This window comes from Oncorhynchus tshawytscha, linkage group LG01 (genome assembly GCF_018296145.1).
Source record: "Oncorhynchus tshawytscha isolate Ot180627B linkage group LG01, Otsh_v2.0, whole genome shotgun sequence".
Lineage (NCBI taxonomy): Eukaryota > Metazoa > Chordata > Actinopteri > Salmoniformes > Salmonidae > Oncorhynchus > Oncorhynchus tshawytscha.
In genome coordinates this window covers 56,502,617-56,522,908 of record NC_056429.1, presented here as the reverse complement: position 1 = coordinate 56,522,908, position 20,292 = coordinate 56,502,617, and the positions used below count along the sequence as shown (strand labels likewise).

Genomic DNA, 20,292 nt, shown 5'->3' with positions numbered 1-20,292 from the left:
CTAGCTTTTTCAAGCAGAAATTTGCTTCCTGCAACACAAACTCAAAAAAGTTCTGGGACACTGTAAAGTCCATGGAGAATAAGAACACCTCCTCCCAGCTGCCCTCTGCACTGAGGATAGGAAACACTGTCACCACCAATAAATAATCATTGAGAATTTCAATAAGCATTTTTCTACGGCTGGCCATGCTTTCCACCTGCCTACCCCTACCCGTGTCAACAGCACGACACCCCCCACAGCAACTCGCCCGAGCCTTCCGCATTTCTCCTTCTCCCAAATCCAGTCAGCTGATGTTCTGAAAGAACTGCAAAATCTGGACCACTACAAATCAGCCAGGCTAGACAATCTGGACCCTTTCTTTCTAAAATTATCTGCCTAAGTTGTTGCATCCCCTATACTAGCCTGTTCAACCTCTCTTTCGTGTCGTCTGAGATTCCCAAAGATTGGAAAGCAGCTGCGGTCATCCCCCTCTTCAAAGGGGGGGACACTCTTGATCCAAACTGCTACAGACCTATATCTATCCTACCCTACCTTTCTAAGGTATTCTAAAGCCAAGTCAACAAACAGATTACCGACAATTTCGAATCCCACCATACCTTCTCCGCTATGCAATCTGGTTTCAGAGCTGGCCATGGGTGCACCTCAGCTACGCTCATGGTCCTAAACGATATCTTAACCGCCATCGATAAGAAATAATACTGTGCAGCCGTATTCATTGACCTTGCCAAGGCTTTCAACTCTGTCAATCACCACATCCTCATCGGCAGACTCGATAGCCTTGGTTTCTCAAATAATTGCCTCGCCTGGTTCACCAACTACTTCTCAGATAGAGTTCAGTGTGTCAAATCGGAGGGCCTGTTGTCCGTGCCTCTGGCAGTCTCTATGGGGGTGCCACAGGGTTCAATTCTTGGACCGACTCTATTCTCTGTATACGTCAATGATGTCGCTCTTGCTGCTGGTGAGTCTCTGATCCACCTCTACGCAGACAACACCATTCTGTAAACTTCTGGTCCTTCTTTGGACACTGTGTTAACAACCCTCCAGACGAGCTTCAATGCCATACAACTCTCCTCCCGCGGCCTCCAATTGCTCTTAAATACAAGTAAAACTAAATGCATGCTCTTCAACCGATCGCTGCCTGAACCTGCCCGCCCGTCCAACATCACTACTCTGGACGGTTCTGACTTAGAATATGTGAACAACTACAAATACTTAGGTGTCTGGCTAGACTGTAAACTCTCCTTCCAGACTCACATCAAACATCTCCAATCAAAATTTAAATCTCAAATTTGCTTCCAATTTCGCAACAAAGCATCCTTCACTCATGCTGCCAAACATACCCTTGTAAAACTGACTAGCTTACCGATCCTCGACTTCGGCGATGTCATTTACAAAATAACCTCCAATACCCTACTCAATAAATTGGTTGCAGTCTATCACAGTGCCATCCGTTTTGTCACCAAAGCCCCATATACTACCCACCACTGTGACCTGTACGCTCTCGTTGGCTGGCCCTTGCTTCATACTCGTCGCCAAACCCACTGGCTCCAGGTCATCTACAAGACCCTGCTAGGTAAAGTCCCCCCTTATCTCAGCTCGCTGGTCACCATAGCAGCACCCACCTGTAGCACGTGCTCCAGCAGGTATATCTCTCTGGTCACCCCCAAAACCAATTCTTCCTTTGGCCGCCTCTCCTTCCAGTTCTCTGCTGCCAATGACTGGAACGAACTACAAAAATCTCTGAAACTGGAAACACTTATCTCCCTCACTAGCTTTAAACACCAGCTGTCAGAGCAGCTCACAGATTACTACACCTAAACATAGCCCATCTATAATTTAGCCCAAAGAACTACCTCTCCCCTACTGTATTTATTTATTTATTTATTTTGCTCCTTTGCACCCCATTATTTCTATCTATACTTTGCACATTCTTCCACTGCAAATCTACCATTCCAGTGTTTTACTTGCTATATTGTATTTACTTCACCACCATGGGCTTTTTTTTGCCTTTACCTCCCTTATCTCACCTCATTTGCTCACATTGTATATAGACTTATTTTTCTACTGTATTATTGACTCTATGTTTGTTTTATTCCATGTGTAACTCTGTATTGTTGTATTTGTCAAACTGCTTTGCTTTATCTTGGCCAGGTCGCAATTGTAAATGAGAACTTGTTCTCAACTTGCCTACCTGGTTAAATAAAGGTGAAATATTTAAAAATAAATAAAATGACATGCTGACTGCAGGAATGTCTACCAAAGTTGCTGCCAGAGAATTGAATGTTAAATTCTCTACCATAAGCCATCTCCAACGTTGTTTTAGAGAATTTGACAGTGCGTCCAACCGGCCTCATAACCGCAGTAACCACTCCAGCCCAGGACCTCCACATCCGGCTTCTGCAACGCGGGATCGACTGAGACCAGCCACCAAGACAGCTGATGAAACTGAGGAGTATTTCTGTCTGTAATCAAAAATTATTCTGCTTGGCTGCGCCTGGCTCCCAAGTGGGTGGGCCTATGCCCTCCAGGCCCACCCATAGCTGCACCCCTGCCCAGTCATGTGGAATCCATAGATTAGGGCCTAATGAATTTATTTCAATTGACTGATTTCCTTATATGAACTGTAACTCAGTAAAATCGTTGAAATTGTTGCATGATGCATTTATATTTTTGTTCAGTATAGAATCCAAAAGGGTTCTTCCGCTTCCCCATAGGAGGTCCCTTTGAAGAATCCTTTTTGCTTCCAGGTTCCAAATCGGTAACAGAATTACAGAAAAATCAGTCCCGGAATGACTTCAATTCAATTGGCTGCAATGGGAAATCATAGTAGTCACAGGCCACAGTTGGGTCACCTGCTATTGTCCTCCCTTCCACTGGCATACTGTTATGTTCAGCTTTTCTTTCTGTCATCTTGTCATCTGGTGGTCAAAGCGGGAGTGTGAAAACAGTCTGGACAACCCCCCCCAAGTTCGGACCGGCCTTGGACAAAATCTGAACCAATCATTGTTTATGTTTCACAAGTTTGAACAGCATAGTACATAGTACAGTGAAGCACATAGAGTACAGTACAGTAAAGAAAAGTAGAGTAGAGTATAGTTCAGTACAGTACATTTGAGTAAATTAGAGTTCAGTACAGTAGAGCACACTAGAGTAGAGTACAGTATAATGTACTATACTGTACTCTTCTGTGATGTGCTGTGCTCTACTGTTCTGTACTGTGATGTCCAAACTTGTGAAACATAGACGTCGATGATTGGTTCAGATTTGGCCTTGTTTTGGGGTGAAGTTCATTACAATATTAGCCAGTGTATAATACCCATACGTGCAAATAATGATATTGCGCAGTTCTACATTTGTGGACAAATTCAGGATACATCACCATGAAGAAAATGACATTCATATCCATAATGATGATGTAGTACAGATCAGGGACCCTTGATGTAATTCTGTTACCGTAATTCTGTTATTGGGTGTAAGTCCACTTCACTCACTGTAGTTCAATAACCAAAATAGATTTTTTTTTCAAACTCAAGGTGTCTATGGTTTGTTTAACTTAGAAATCAATGTTTTTTGTTTGGCGTATATATATTTTTTTAATATAATTTGAAGAATCGGAGTCTCAGCATAATTCCGTTATCGTGGAATTTCCCTAATCCTGCCTTGAGTGCTGTCATCATGGCAGCGTTAAGGCTGGAATTGTGCTCATTTTGTTATATCATCGATTCCCTTCTCTTCCAGTCAGCTTATCTCTGCCTTTCATCACGCTTTCCTGCCTCTCGCTCTTGGATCAGTTCCTTGGAACCCTTTTTATCACAAGTGATGGCTGGTATGATTGACAGATTGAAGGCCTTATCAGGGACAGGGTCACGCAGAGTGGCAACACAGCAGGGAGGGCTTATAAATAAACTGATCATACATTCCAACAATTCAGGAAAAATAAGGTTCGGGGTATTTCACACACACAGTACCATTTCTAGTTTTTTACGTTGCTGATGTTTCGAATGTTTTGTGCAATGCTAGAATGTTCTGGCATATAGATTTATGGGTAGTACTTTTTTTGTCTCTCTGACGGACATTGAACCCCAACTCACAGCTCTTTTAGTCCAGGTGGACCTGAATAGCAAAATATTCATCAGATAGAGGTGCTCAAAGTTGACCCATTTTGCATAACCCACCAAACTATGAGACATCCATGTCTTCATCACTGGAAAAGATAAACAGTTGAGTTTAATATAATTTAAAAGCTTACAAACAGGGTTGACAACCTATTTAATAATTTCTTGAAATATTTTTTATTTTTTAATAAAAGTTGTTTTTCAACCTTTAGCGTCAATTATCTTCAAACGTGTTGTGTTGTGTCCGTCATCGATTGAAACACAACATGCTTTTGAATACAGGGTGGGTAGAAATTGAAATCATAAAATTGACCTACCCCTTCAGACCACTGCAGTTTAGCTGGTACGCCATTTAAATTGAATTGACATTTTTACTTTTTCTAATTACTTATATATTCTATTTTCTGTATTTCTATGGTTTCCTATGGAGGATTGACAGTATTTTTTTAAACAGATATTCCCATTCAAGTAAACATTCTCTGATGTGTGGACTTCCAACCATCTTTGTGGTATCATTTAACAGTCAAAATGTCCATTTGATTCCCATTTTAGTACATTCATCAGCCAAAACATGAACCCCACCCTGTATTCAGGAGCATGTTGTGACTCAACCGATGGCGGGCACGACACATCATTTTTAGGGCTGCCCCCCCTTCCCCCCAAAAAATCTTGGTTGATTGCAAGTCATCTGTTCTTTCAACCAATCGATTGCTGGAAATGATTTAACGTGTATTTTTATATATATAAAGACATGTGTTTTAATAAAATCAACTTTGTGCATTGAGTTTGTCTGATGCTTTAAGCTTACGGTTTGATGCCTCAAGAGGGTGCCAGAGATCTAGATAACCAGAAGAAAATAAACTTGACCTGATCCAACTATTCTCCTCCCACTCCTGCTGGCTTTTGCATATTCTGCCATTACTGTCCTGAAGATACTGGTACTAAGTAGATATGCTATAAATGACATTGGCTACACATGGCCTGTCTGCAACTATTAACTTGGGTCCGGCCCAAAGCTTGCGAACTTGCAACGTATAAAATATTCTGGTGCCTCAGTTTCCAGCGCCAGTGAGCTTAATGCAGACACAGCTGTAGGCTATTTGCGCAAGGGATAAGAAGCCGTGCTTAACTTGGGCAGGAGCTCACTGGAGTTGAGTACCGGCACCTCAAATTTTCTACTGCTTGAGCTCTTGTTCCTCTTATACATTGAGGAACTATCGTAATTCTCAATGGATGAAAAAAATATACTGTTTGCTTGCTGTTTTAGGTGAAGAAAAGATTACTTTGAGAATCTCCACAGGTCATAACTGGTGGTGTGTTAAGGCAATCAGAAATATTTCAGGCCCCCAAATGGGCACATTTATATGACTACATTTGCATGCAGGCCAGGTAGCCTATAGACTCAACATTGAAAGGAGCGCTCCAAACTAAAGACAATGAATAAATTGACACAACTCGTAAATGGAATTAAATAAACCAAAACTTGTTTCTCACAAGTGTAGCACAGGTTCTGCATTCTGCAAACAATGTGTCCACTCCGACAATGAGAAGAAGAAGACTGGAATAATATTGAATGCATTTTTAAAAAATGACCGTAACCAAAGTAACAAACATTGTAGATTAGAAATTATAGGAATTAACAGTAAATGTACTACTGGTGATATATGTAATGGGGAATTGATAGACACTAACATTCAAAGGCAAACAATTCACACAATGAAGTTATGAAACAATGTATGTGCACAAATTGGTGGGAGAGAGCGCATTTTGGAGAGAGAAGTGCATTGTGCATCTAGTCAATCTGACATCTGCATTGGCCCTGCAGCATTTACGGTGATATGGCCTCAGCAGAAGTGAGGGCATTCATACTTCTTGCACTTCACAGAGCAATGCATAGATGTTGTCATGGAAGTGAGTTTATGTTTATACAGGATGTACCGCCCCCACGTACCGTCAACCAATCATGTCAATGCGGAACTATACAAAGCCCTCAGTATTGTTAAAACATTTGGGAGGTGCATTCCGATGTGATACAGAGCTAGATTTGACTTCAGATGCCTCACAAGTCCTCAACTGGCAGCTTCATTAAATAGTACCTGCAAAACACCCGTCTCAACGTCAATAGTGAAGAGGTGACTCCGGGATCATGGCCTTCTAGGCAGAGTTGCAAAGAACATTTTTATTTTCCACCATAATTTGCAAATAAATTCATTAAAAATCCTACAATGTGATTTTCTGGATTTTTTCTCTCATTTTGTCTGTCATAGTTGAAGTGTACATATGATGAAAATTACAGGCCTCTCTCATCTTTTTAAGTGGGAGAACTTGCACAATTGGTGGCTGACTAAATACTTTTTTTGTCCCACTGTAGATATTCCATAACATTTTTTGCAGTTTCCAGCTACAATAGTCATTTACAACATTAACCATGTCTACACTGTATTTCTGATCAATTTGATGTTATTTTAATGGACAAAAATGTTGCTTTTCTTTCAAAAACAAGGACATTTCTAAATTGTTTAACTTGGATCAAACGTTTCGGGTAGCTTTCCACAGTTTACATACACTAAGTTGACTGTGCCTTTAAACAGCTTGGAAAATTCCAGAAAATTATGTCATGGCTTTAGAAGCTTCTGATAGGCTAATTTGGACTGCCTTGGACTGAAATAGATTGTGGTACTCATTTTGTGTGCTAGTACTCTTTATATTTAGGAGCAGGAGCTCCACAATACTTTTGAGCTAATATTCTATAAGAGGAACAAGAGCTCAATGAGCTCCTGCCCAAGTTAAGCATTGCTTCTTATCCCTTGCGCAAATAGCCTCAAAGTCAACTTAGTGTATGTAAACTTTTGACCTGCTGGAATTGTGATACAGTGAATAAGTGAAATAATCTGTCTGTAAACAATCGTTGGAAAAATGACTTGTGTCATGCACAAAGTAGATGTCCTAACCGACTTGCCAAAACTATAGTTTGTTAACAACAAGAGTGGTTGAAAAATGAGTTTTCATGACTCCAACCTAAGTGTATGTAACTTCCGACTTCAACTGTATGTATGTGTTACTGCTCGACTAAAACAATGAAGGTTGACCAACAGCCTAACGACCAAACAATCGACCAGCCGACTAATTGGGGTCAACCCTAATATTTGTTGTATGTTTTCCTGAATAAATTGTAAAAAAATAACTATATAATTTAAGATTTTAAATGATATTATTCTCAACTGTATGTTTTTACCATTGATGTAGACACATGGATGTCTGTCTCATGGTCTGGTGGGGTATGATCAATAGATCGATTTGGAGCAACTTTATCTTTTAATGTTTTGGCATTCAGACCCAAAAGGGGTTCTGTCAATAAGTGATGGAGTTATAATGGATTTACCCCTCATCCAGGTGCCATCCTTTCACTTCCTGTAAAGCTGCTGCAGTGCAGATGGTCTGGTGTTATGAAACCTCTGGCTTCTTTCTGCCTCAGTCAGGACTTTTTGAAATCTGGAGGTTTTAATGTGTGTGTGTGGCTGACAGCCTCCTTATGGTTGTCATGAGGAGCATTACTAGCAACTTCTCATCTTAAGATTCTTCTCAAGATGGCATCCTCCTCTCTTTGGGATATTTTGATCTCAATTCAGGTATTTTCCAACCCCCAGCCAAAATGTTTGTCCATAGTGTCCATAGTGACAAAGCTCTGGAAGGTTACCATTTTGGGAATGTAGCCTAGTAATCAATCTGAATTTATAGGCCAATTCAAAACCTTTTTGGGCCGCTTAAATCATGTATTTGACACATTGCCTTTTTTACAGTCAGGTTGTGATTGTTGTTGGCAATTGTGAATCACGGCGCATCTATTCGTTTTATAGTTCAACCTCACAGCTTTTGTACTTCTGAAATCTCAGGCAGCAGTGTCAGAACATTGTCTTCAAACCGCCTGAGCACTTTTTACTACTTCTCCCGGCAACCATCTTATACACCAGCTGTAATAAAAACAAACTAAACTTTAAAATGTTGTGACCATGATAGGGTTTTGTCACACACCTTGACAGATTGTATATTGATGCCCGAGGAGGCCTACACCGGTTAGAGTCATTGGTTCTCACTGTGCTGGAGGAGTCCTGGAGGAGTCCTTTGCCTTGCAGAAACGGTCAGAGGTCAGTTATATTGACATTTGGAGTCACGATCAATGCTGTTTGATTGCTATTAAGCTGCTTCGCTGCGTACTAGTGCTGAAACAGATGCTCCAGACTTGCTGCTCGCTGAGACATGACACATGCCTGACCACGCTCACTATATCTCTACTAATATTGTTTGAGTTTAAATTGAAGCCATGTTTTAGTTTCAATACCCATGGGAAAGTTTGGATAGCTGTTTCTATCGCTGCAGAAATGTATCGGTGCACAGTATAGGGTGACAATTGGGTGGATCATGATTGATGTTTCAATTGATTGAAACCGTGTTTTAGTTTGAAATTCTTATGGAAAAGTTTAAATAGCTTTTCCACGACTGTAGAAACTAATGAAGTACTGTAAGGTATAGGGTGACTATTTTGGGTGGATTGTGATTGGTGGGAAGATTGTCAAGCATTGTTTGGTGGAATGATAGGCGAGTCGATGAGAGGCATTTTTAGGTAAAGGGATACTGCACATAGGTAGTGTCTGGGACAGGGGGAACAGAGAGAGAAGATGGAAGTTCAGGTTAACAGAGACTGACAGGCCTGTCTATAATTCAGCTCGGTGGTGTGTGGACGTGGCAGCAGGACCATGGCGTGGGCGCTGTGAGGCCGAGTTGGACACTGAACAGGTGGGGTTGGGCCCTGGACCTCCGTTCCCCTTGGGCTGCTCAGGCAGGGTGCCAGATGGAAGATGGTATGCCAGGGAGCCTCCCGACGGGAAACTGCAAGGGCCGCGTTTGTTCCGCTGACACCCAGCATCTCAGCCCGACCTGGGCAAGCGTACATTCCTCAAAGTGATGGGCCTGGTGCTCTCTCACACACACACACTCTCTCTCTTTCTTTCTATCTCTCTCTCTCTCTCTCTGTCGCTCTCTGTCTCTATCCCACCTTCTCTCCCTTATCCCACGGTCTATCACATACTCTTTTTCTCTGGCTCCCTCTCTGTCCGTCTCGCTTCCCCCTCTCTCTTTCTTTCTTCATCTTCTTCCCGTAACCCCCGGTGAGGCGTGCAGGATTCCTCCCCTGCTGAGGGGATTAAGAGTCTGGGAGGCATCAGGGATCTGATTGGACAGGACCTGCTCTTGTTCCTATTGGACGGGCTTGGGCTAGTGCAGCAGTGGTGGGCTCTCAGAGCCAACAGGGGATTGGACAGGACAGCAGTGGGCTCCATTGCGGTTGTGTAACAAACCTCAAATTCAGGGAGGGACATCCTTTAGCATCAGGTACGAGTTAGCGAGGGAATTCCACTGGCTTTAGAGAACTTTAGATTTCCACAGATAGACATGCCGTGCTCTCTCTAAGGGTTTTGAATCTGTGAAAAGCTTAGACTTTTGGAGCAAAGCGTTGGCACTTATGGAGGGTGGGAAAGTCAACAGCAGGCGACGCAGAGAAGCAAATGCTTGTCACACGCTCCCGTAGCGTTTCCTTTTACAGCAGCTTTCTGTTGTTTGCTCAGGAGATTCCATTTAGAAATCAGGTGATCCGGAGTTGTGAGGTCCGACTTGAGGAGCATTTCTATGTCATTTTGTCTCACTCTTTCTTCTCGCCTTTTCCACAGGTCCTGTGGCACCTGGACATCTTTCGGCGGAGCTTCCGGCAGCTGACCACACACAAGTGCATGGAGGACTCGTGTATATTCTGTGCCCTGAAGGTAAGAGGCTAGACCTGTGGGTGGAGATGAGAGGGAGGCCTGGGGGTGGAGAACAGGTGGTTCACTTATTAATGAATCCTTTCCATGTAATGCCTACCAAAGAATGCAGATAGAGGATGGTTCTTTTGGTATTGGACTATTGTATTTTATTTTCAACAGTAAATTGATCAAATACGTCATTTTTTTCAAGTTACTTCTGTGAATTTAGTTCTTAAACATAGCTGTGCCCCCTGAGAGATGACCATGATTTTGAATGGGAGTTCTGGGATGTGAATATTTGTGTCTTAACATGTCAGTAATTAAGCCATCTCCCCTGGTGTGGATAGACAGTGGTTGGATGTCTGGCCAGTGGTTATGGATTATTATGGACCATTGATCTCTCTCTGATCAAGCATTTTGCAATAACATCTGCTATGTGACCAATCAAATTAGATTTGAATACATTTGATTTGAGCTGGACAGGCCGCTGAATGTAGATCATTGGCTTTAGCCCCCTCCCCCCCACTCTCTCTCTCTCTCTCTCTCTCTGTTATTTGCCAAATGACTGCGGTAATCATAATGATCGTTCAAATAGCAAAACCGGGCCACCCCTAGTGACCAATGACCATCTCTATATGTCTCACCGCGACCATCTGTCTGTCTGTCTGTCTGTCTTCCTGTCTGTGTGAGGGTGGTCTCTCTAACTTTAGTCTTACTGTGTAACTGACTCTCTGTTATTCATTCCAAATCAATTTCTGATTGTCTGTCTCTTTGGCTGGCTGGCAGAACCAGACTAGCTTTGCCACTAAGCTTACTTCCATTACACCACAAGACTCATCCTGTGGGCCAGCAGGTTTGTTTTTCCTGGTTTGAGTCATTGATTCCATCTTAATGAAGAGGCAAGTTTCACGCTCTCATACGTACCAGAGGAGACAGTCGAGGGTGCGGAAATGCCTTTTGAGTGGCTGAGTGGCACTCAGCCGTGTGCAATTTTCACAGCCAAATGCAGATTTAAATGGGCTCTTCTGAAACTGAGTGGTTTGATGATATGCTTAGGGCTGCATGGCCCATCGCAGGGGTTCGATGGTGATATTTGAAGGCATGTCTGGTTCCTCTGTTTCACACACGGTCTGCGTGGCAGGCATAGCTAAGAGCAGCTGGATCTGGCTAGCAGACTGGACTTGGAGAGCGACAGAGCCCTGTGAATTTAACGAGGCCATCCTTTTAGCTACCGACTGACTAGGTCTGGTCCTTTTGACTGTGACAGGTTATTTGATTTCACACCAGTGTCTACCTCAGAGTCATGGTCAGAAATGTAGGTCTAAGTGTACTTCTGTTGCTCCCTCTGCCCTTGCTCTCTCTCTTTCACTCCATCTCTCTCGCTCTCTCTGCTCTTTCATTCTCTCCCTCCATCTCTCTCTCCCTCCCATTCACTCTCCCCTCTGCTCTCTCCATCTCTCCCTGTGCTCTTTCCCCTTGCCTCCGTCTTCCTCTCCCTCCCTCCCTTCCTGCTTCTGGTCTTTCTCTCTCCTTCTCTCTTCCTCTCCCTCCCTCCCTTCCTGCTTCTGGTCTTTCTCTCTCCTTCTCTCTTTCTCTCCCTCTCTCCCTTGATGTCTCAGCCTTATCAGAATTCACCAGGGCTCATTTGAAGGGTTGATTACAGGGCATTTCGGCCAGGCATTTAATTTGAGCAGAATTATAAGGCTATGATCATTTATCCTCTCCCCGCCTCCTTTTCTGCCTCTCCTGTTCTCTCTCCCTCAGCTCACCTCATCCACCTCTTTTCTCTCTCTCTCTCTCTCTCTCTCTCTCTCTCTCTCTTCCGTATGCAAGATAAGTTGAGGTGCAGCGGCAGGGCAGATGTGTGTGCGTGTGTGCGTGCGCACATGTTTGTGTGCCTTTATGTGTGTTTATGTCCGCTTGTTCAGGGTGTTCTTGTCTGAGTAAATGGAAATACATGATTTAAAACAGGGAAGACATATTGAGACCTAGGTCTCTTTTTCAAATGCGCCCTGCAACATAAATATAGACATTATACCCAAAATGTGTGTGTGTGTGTGTGTGTGTGTGTGTGTGTGTGTGTATACAGTTGAAGTCAGAAGTTTGCATACACTTAGGTTGGAGTCATTAAAACTCATTTTTCAACCACTCCACAAATTTCTTGTTAACAAACTATAGTTTTGGCAAGCCGGTTAGGACATGTAAACCCCATGGGACCGGGCAGGAAGGAGATGCGTTCTGTCTCCTAGAGATGAACGTATTTTGGTGCGAAAAGTACAAATCAATCCCAGAACAACAGCAAAGGACCTTGTGAGGATGCTGGAGGAAACAGGAACAAAAGTATCTATATCCACTGTAAAACGAGTCCTATATCAACATAACCTGAAAGGCCGCTCAGAAAGTAAGAAGCCACTGCTCCAAAACCGCCATAAAAAAGACAGACTACAGTTTGCAACTGCACATGGGGACAAAGATCGTACTTTTTGGAGAAATGTCCTCTGGTCTGATGAATCAAAAATAGAACCGTTTGGCCATAATAACCATTGTTATGTTTGGAGGGAAAAGGAGGAGGCTTGCAAGCCAAAGAACACCATCCCAACCGTGAACCACAGGGGTGGCAGAATCATGTTGTGGGGGTGCTTTGCTGCAGGAGGGACTGGTGCACTTCACAAAATAGATGGCATCATGAGGATGGAAAATATTGACGTTTGGTCGCAAATGGGTCTTCCAAATGGACAATGACCCCAAGCATACTTCCAAAGTTGTGGCAAAATGGCTTAAGGACAACAAAGTCAAGGTACTGGAGTGGCCATCACAAAGCCCTGACCTCAATCCCATAGAAAATGTGTGGGCAGAACTGAAAAAGCGTGTGCAAGCAAGGAGGCCTACAAACCTGACTCAGTTACACCAGCTCTGTCAGGAGGAATGAGCCAAAATTCACCAACCTATTGTGGGAAGCTTGTAGAAGGCTACCCGAAACGTTTGAGCCAAGTTAAACAATTTAAAGGCAAAGCTACCAAATACTAATTGAGTGTATGTAAACTTCTGACCCACTGGGAATGTGATGAAAGAAATAAAAGCTGAAATAAATCATTCTCTCTACTATTATTCAGACATTTCACATTATTAAAATAAAGTGGTGATCCTAACTGACCCAAGACAAGGAATTTTTACTAGGATTAAATGTCAGGAATTGTGAAAAACTTTAAATGTTTAAATGTATTTGGCTAAGGTGTATGTAAACTTCCGACTTCAACAGTATACACTACCGTTGAAAAGTTTGGGGTCACTTAGAAATGTCCTTGTTTTTGAAAGAAAAGCAACATTTTTGTCCATTAAAATAACATCAAATTGATCAGAAATACAGTGTAGACATTGTTAATGTTGTAAATGACTAGTGTAGCTGGAAACAGCAGATTTTTTATGGTATATCTACATAGGCCCATTATCAACAACCATCACTCCTGTGTTCCAGTGACACATTGTGTTAGCTAATCCAGGTTTATCATTTTAAAAGGCTAATTGATCATTTAAAAAAAACTTTTACAATTATGTTAGCACAGCTGAAATCTGCTGTCTGATTTAAAGAAGCAATAAAACTGGCATTCTTTAAACTAGTTGAGCATCTGGAGCATCAGCATTTGTGGGTTCGATTACAGGCTCAAAATGGCCAGAAACAAATAACTTTCTTCTGAAACTCATCAGTCTGTTCTTGTTCTGAGAAATTACAGCTATTCCATGTGAGAAATTGCCAAGAAACTGAAGATCTCTTACAACACTGTGTACTACTCCCTTCACAGAACAGTGCAAACTGGCTCTAACCAGAATAGAATGAGGAGTAAGAGGCCCCAGTGCACAACTGAGCAAGAGGACAAGTACATTAGAGTGTCTAGTTTGAGAAACAGACGCCTCACAAGTCCTCAACTGGCAGCTTCATTAAATAGTATCCGCAAAACACCAGTCTCGACGTCAACAGTGAAGAGGTGAAATTAGTGTTAACTTGATATAAAGGATATTGACCCCCTTCCAGTTGCGATGAACCCTATGTGAACCCTGTGAATGTATCATTTCGTTGTACAATCCATGAATATTTTCTGTTGAGTCCATTCTTGTTATTCCAGAGAGTGTTACGCTGTTGTTGACCCCGCTGTGTTACTGTGTCTCTTGTTGTTTCTAGAGTATCTTTGCTCAGTTCCAGTTTAGCAGTGAGAAGGTGCTGCCATCTGACGCGCTCCGCAGCGCCCTGGCCAAGACCTTCCAGGACGAACAGCGCTTCCAGCTGGGCATCATGGACGACGCTGCAGAGTGCTTCGTAAGAGACAACCCTCCCTTTGCTCCTCCGCTTCTTCCTACTTTACCCCCTCACTATTACTCTCTCAGCTCACTTATTCCTCCATTACTTACCTCATCCCTCACTTCCCTACGACGTCCATTACCCTTCATTCTTCCACTCCTGCTCTCTCTCTTCTAATACACCTACACGCTTAGCAAACAGAACAGAGCTAAGAGATCAGCTAAACGTGATCTCATAACAAAATGTTCCATGTTTAAAAATCTGACTTTTGCAGTGCCGTAACATTTAGAAAACAATGGTTGGGGACACTATTTACTTTGGGAGAACAAAGGAAAAGTGTGGGAAGTGTTTTTGTCTCTGGGAAGTTGCAGTGCAGAGCTCTCTACAAGGCTTTTACCCTGATCCCAGTGACAGTAAGCAGTCCATCCAGCCTCTACCACACTACCACAAAGAAAGAAACTTTGCCATTTTTCCCCCCTGACTAGCTCATTTTATAAGCAACGCAGCTAGGCAGCCAGCCAGAGGATTGTTCCATACCCTGTACCCTCTCTGGGCCTATTCTCTCCTCTCAACCTCTCTCTCCACTTCTCTTTATGTTCTGCTGACAAGCGAGAACATACGGAAACTGCAACTTTTTTTATTTTTATTTTATTAGTATTATTCTGGGTATTTGGCTGCGGCTGCATTCCGGAGGCGGTGGGATGGTAGGCTGAGGCAGATGCTAAGTGTACATTGGAACCTCCCCGTGGTGACCCTCTCTCTGCAGTGCTACAGAACTCCCACCGCTCTGAGGGCTCCTGCCTGCAGTTAGAGTGATAAATCACCCAGTAAATTAGCTCAGGATGGCCAACCAGAGCCTCTGTGTGTTTTGCAGTGCAGCACCTTGCTGCTTCACTGAGTTTAAAACAGTAATCCACTCAAAAACTATATTTGTGTTTATTAGTCCACTGTTGATGCAATCCCAAAATGTTTTCCATGTCAGTGATCAAGTTTTCAAGATATAGGACTTTCAAAAATCGAATTGTAGATGCATCATCATGATGATGTGGCAAGTTACAATTTGCATTTTGAAAGTCCTATGTCTTGAAGACATGATTGCTGACGTGCAAAACATTTTGAGACTGAATCAACAGTAGATTTTTTATTTTTTTTAATATCAAAAGATAGTTTTTAAGTGGATTATTCCTTTAAGCAATATAAGTTTTCTCAAGATTTTCTCGAGGATATTTTCTTTGTGTGTTGGTTTTGTCATGACGTAGTAATGTGATTCAGTTAACAACACATGTAGGCAAGCGCATACACACTTACTTACACACACAAACACAAACAGGAATAAAGCCAACATGACTGTCTCTAACTGTTGCCCCCACAGGAGAACATCCTAATGCGGATTCATTTCCACATCTCAGACGAGACCAAAGAGGACATCTGCACAGCCAAGCACTGCATCCCACACCAGAAGTTTGCAATGACGCTTTTCGAACAGGTCAGCACAAACATAAGCCTCAGTACAAACACGAGCCTCAGTAACTTATTTAGATGATCAGTCAATCCATTTTCTTTTTATCTCAGAATTGACCCCCCCATCCATTTCTATGTCATTAACTGAAGTCAAGCCAGCTGTGCTTATCTTAGTGGTGTAACTCTTTGTATGTTTGCAGTGTGTGTGTAGCAGCTGTGCTTACCTTAGTGGTGTAACTCTTTGTGTGTTTGCAGTGTGTGTGTAGCAGCTGTGCTTACCTTAGTGGTGTAACTATTTGTATGTTTGCAGTGTGTGTGTAGCAGCTGTGGGGCCTCCTCTGACCCACTGCCATTCATTCAAATGGTGCACTACATCTCCACCACCTCCCTCTGGTGAGTAAATCCTTTGACTTGGGAAAACAGCATTTGAGCTGACTGGTTCTGCCTAGATCTGACTGATGTTCTGACTGGTTCAGACTAGTTCCGAGGGGGTTCCTTCTGACCAGTTCGGACTAGTTGACTAACTGCACATTTTATACGAAAGTGAAAATTGATGGGCACTGCTCTCCAATTGAATTTTGCTCCATTCACTCCACAAACAGATGATAGAATGAAAAGCTTTTCCGGTCTCTTTTCCACGGAGCAGAGCAACAAAAGAAATCAACGCTCTCTCGGCCTAGAGACACAATGGTGACCGAATGTGCTTTCTCTCTCCTCCTCTAAAGAGAAGTAACCCGCTAGGTTAGATATCAGGTCGCCTAGGAACGGGTAATAGCTTTCTTCTTTGTGGCAGTATGAGCTGTCCACCAAACCTCTCTGGGCTGTGGGAGGAGGAAGGAGGGATGAATCACCTGCATTCCCTCCGTTAGGCTGCGGACTAGCTGTAGTGAGCCAGGGGCTGCCTGCCTGCGTCTCCAGCTGTGGCGATGTCTGCAGCGAAGCCCTCAGGAGAGCCCAACACCAGTCTCAGTCTCTTCGTCTGCTGTAGCAGCCAGCCAGTCAGCCCAGAGTGCTTGTTATGTTATGAGCAAACTTCTTATGCAAAAGTGATGAAGTGTCTACAATAATTTTCCATGTGATTAGTCTGTTTGGTGTACTGTGTGGGCTCTGTCTAATTCCTCAACGCTATTTGGCCCTGATATGAGCCCAACATCCCCAACACCAGCCCCTCTCTATCTGTTAGAGACACACCCACACAGACACACACGCGCGCACACACACACACACACACACACACACGCACCCACTCCCCCCACAACCCTCAGAGGAGTATGTTGTATCCTGACAACGGTTTATATGCCAATAACAGGCCTCTCTCCTGCACCAGAGCACAGAGTTACAGTATAACCCTGGAGTGTCTTTGACAGAGCCCCAGAGAGACCTGGAGAGAATGGGAACGGAACAAAGAGTCACCTTGTAGACAAAAGACTGGTCTAAGGCCCTGCAGTCACATGATCAGTAGCACCAGTGTTAAGGCTGTAGCTGTAGTGCTCTCTATTTTAGAAGGATGTTTTTATCTGAAAGATGCTTACATTTAACACAGTCTGTAGAGTGGAGTGGGTTAAGTTGAGCCATTTTTTCCATTCAGCATCACTACGTCAAGGGAAATATAGTGTTATTTCTAACAAAAGATATCTACATTTGAGCCACCTTGGGGTAAGTGGGTGATAGTGTCCTGTGACAGGGGTTGGTGGTGCTGGTAGGTCAAAGTTGAATTCATGGACTGGGAGGTGTGGTATATTGTATATCTTAAATGTATGCCTACATTCAGATATACATGTCGATCTCTCTGTTCAATATCTCTTCCCCTTCCATTTCTCAACCAGTTGTATGGGACAGGGATGTTGTTTCGATGTGCCAATTCATGCATTTGAGGCTAATAGGCCCATGAAACTGGGCCGCAAAAATCTGGATATGCTCAGACTCCATGTCCAAGCTCAGACTCCATGTTATAAGACATTGTGTGCCTCTGCTACAATATCATAGCCTCTCTTTCGCACAGGTTCTTGTTCATCATTTTTGTTGTTGTCAATATACAGTGCATTCGGAAAGTATTCAGAACCCCTGACTTTTTACACACTTTGTTACTTTACAGACTTATTCTGAAAAATATTAAATAAATAAAAATCCTCATCAATCTACACGCAATACCCCATAATGACAAAAGTGAAAACAATTTTTTATACATTTAGCTAGTAATATATATATATATAAGATACCTTATTTACATAAGTATTCAAACCCTATGAGACTCAAAACTAAACTCAGGTGCATCCTGTTTCCATTCATCATCCTTGAGATGTTTCTACAACTTGATTGGAGTCCATCTGTGGTAAATTCAATTGATTGGACATGATTTGGAAAGGCACACACATGTCTATATAAGGTCCCATAGTTGACAGTGCATGTCAAGAGCAAAAACCAAGCCATAAGGTTGAATAGAGCCATAGAATGCCGAGACAGGGTTGTGTCAAGGCACAGATCTGGGGAAGGGTACCAAAAAATGTCTGTGGCATTGAAGGTCCCCAAGAACACAGTGGCCTCCATCATTCTTAAATGGAAGTAGTTTGGAACCACCAAGACTCTTCCTCGAGTTGGCTGCCCCGCCAAACTGAGCAGTCGGGGGAGAAGGGCCTTGGTCAGGGAGGTGAACAAGAACCCGATGGTCACTCTGACAGAGCTCTAGAGTTCCTCTGTGGAGATGGTTGTCCTTCTGGAATGTTCTCCCGTCTCTGCAGCACTCTACCCATCAGGCCTTTATGGTAGTGATCAGACAGGAGCCACTCCTCAGTAAAAGGAACATGACATCCTGCTTGGAGTTTGCCAAAAGGCACCTAAAGGACTCTCTGAGTGATTCTCTGGTCTGATTGAACTCTTTACAAATGAAAGGAGAGCCGCACACTCTAGGAGCTCAGATGCAATAATTTAATAACCTAATATCCAACGTTTCGACAGACAAGCTGTCTTCATCAGGGACAGCTGTAGATGTCTGAGTGTGTGTTGTCTCACACTGTAGATGTCTGAGTTGTGTGTTGTCTCACACTGTAGATGTCTGAGTGTGTGTTGTCTCACACTGTAGATGTCTGAGTTGTGTGTTGTCTCACACTGTAGATGCTCCCCATAAAACCTGTGTGTGTTGTCTCACACTGTAGATGTCTGAGTGTGTGTTTGTAGATGTCTGAGTGTGTGTTGTCTCACACTGTAGATGTCTGAGTTGTGTGTTGTCACACTGTAGATGTCTGAGTGTGTGTTTTCTCACACTGTAGATGTCTGAGTGTGTGTTTTCTCACACTGTAGATGTCTGAGTGTGTGTTTTCTCACACTGTAGATGTCTGAGTGTGTGTTGTCTCACACTGTAGATGTCTGAGTTGTGTGTTGTCTCACACTGTAGATGTCTGAGTGTGTGTTGTCACACACTGTAGATGTCTGAGTGTGTGTTGTCTCACACTGTAGATGTCTGAGTGTGTGTTTTCTCACACTGTAGATGTCTGAGTGTGTGTTTTCTCACACTAGATGTCTGAGTGTGTGTTTTCTCACACTGTAGATGTCTGAGTGTGTGTTGTCTCACACTGTAGATGTCTGAGTGTGTGTTGTCTCACACTGTAGATGTCTGAGTGTGTGTTGTCTCACACTGTAGATGTCTGAGTTGTGTGTTGTCTCACACTGTAGATGTCTGAGTGTGTGTTGTCACACACTGTAGATGTCTGAGTGTGTGTTGTCACACACTGTAGATGTCTGAGTGTGTGTTGTCTGTGTATTCCCCATGTTACAGTAACCAGGCGGTGAGGATGCTGGAGTGTAAAGACAAGCCCACACCAGACATGTTTGGAGAGCTGCTCCGCAACGCCAGCACTATGGGAGACCTACGCAACTGTCCGGTGAGTTGGTATACAAGAACCCTTTACCACACCGTACCATTAATGTACATTTACATTATTCTCATTTAGCCGGCGTTCTTATCCAGAGCGACTTACAATTAGTGCAGTCATCTTAAGATAGCTTGGTGGGACAACCAGATATCACCGTCGTAGTAAGGACATTTTCCCTACAATAAAGTAGTTATCAACAAAGTCAGTACTAGTAGGAAAAGACAAGTGCAGGTAAAAAAAAAGTATTTTTGCGTGGGGGTGCCGTGGGGTTTATTTAAGATACTCTTTGAAGAGGTAGAGTTTCTGCCGTTTTTTGGACGATGAACAGGGACTCCGCTGTCATGCTGTTAGGAGAAAGCTTGTTCCACACCATGGACTCTACGAGAACTGTGATAGCCACTATATTACACTATATTACAGCCACAATAGATATTACACTCCCACCAGAAATATTCTTACTTATGATGGTGAAAAAAAAGTTAAATATTCATGTCCTGTAGGATTCTTTAGTCAAGAAATATATTATGACTTTCACGCTTGCGTACGCGCACACACACACACACACACACACACACACACAATCTAACTCCGAGGCTTGTGTTGAGTGTGGGCGGACCGGTTCAGAGGGACTTGATGGCATCACATGGGCAGTAAACACCATTCTGAGGTCAGCCAAACTCACCACGGAGTCCTCAGTGCTTCGACTGTAATATCTCTGGGTTAGAAATGGAACTGAAAGGACCAGGATGGATCAACAT

The 20,292-nt window shown here is 43.1% G+C and overlaps 1 protein-coding gene across 7 annotated transcripts in view; it reads left to right on the top strand.

Moving 5' to 3' along the window:
- LOC112253735 (inactive ubiquitin carboxyl-terminal hydrolase 54) overlaps nt 1-20,292 on the top strand; it is a 119,321-nt gene that overhangs the window by 73,058 nt on the left and 25,971 nt on the right. For 6 of the 7 annotated variants that reach the window (XM_042323380.1, XM_042323383.1, XM_042323386.1 and 3 more), the window contains exons 3-7: nt 9,839-9,931; nt 14,088-14,222; nt 15,577-15,690; nt 15,976-16,058; nt 19,438-19,543. In XM_042323380.1, the coding sequence (XP_042179314.1) occupies nt 9,839-9,931; nt 14,088-14,222; nt 15,577-15,690; nt 15,976-16,058; nt 19,438-19,543 (531 nt within the window). Of the gene's footprint in view, nt 1-9,429; nt 9,504-9,838; nt 9,932-14,087; nt 14,223-15,576; nt 15,691-15,975; nt 16,059-19,437; nt 19,544-20,292 lie in introns of those variants that run through there. The other variant, XM_042323398.1, reaches the window with a different exon arrangement.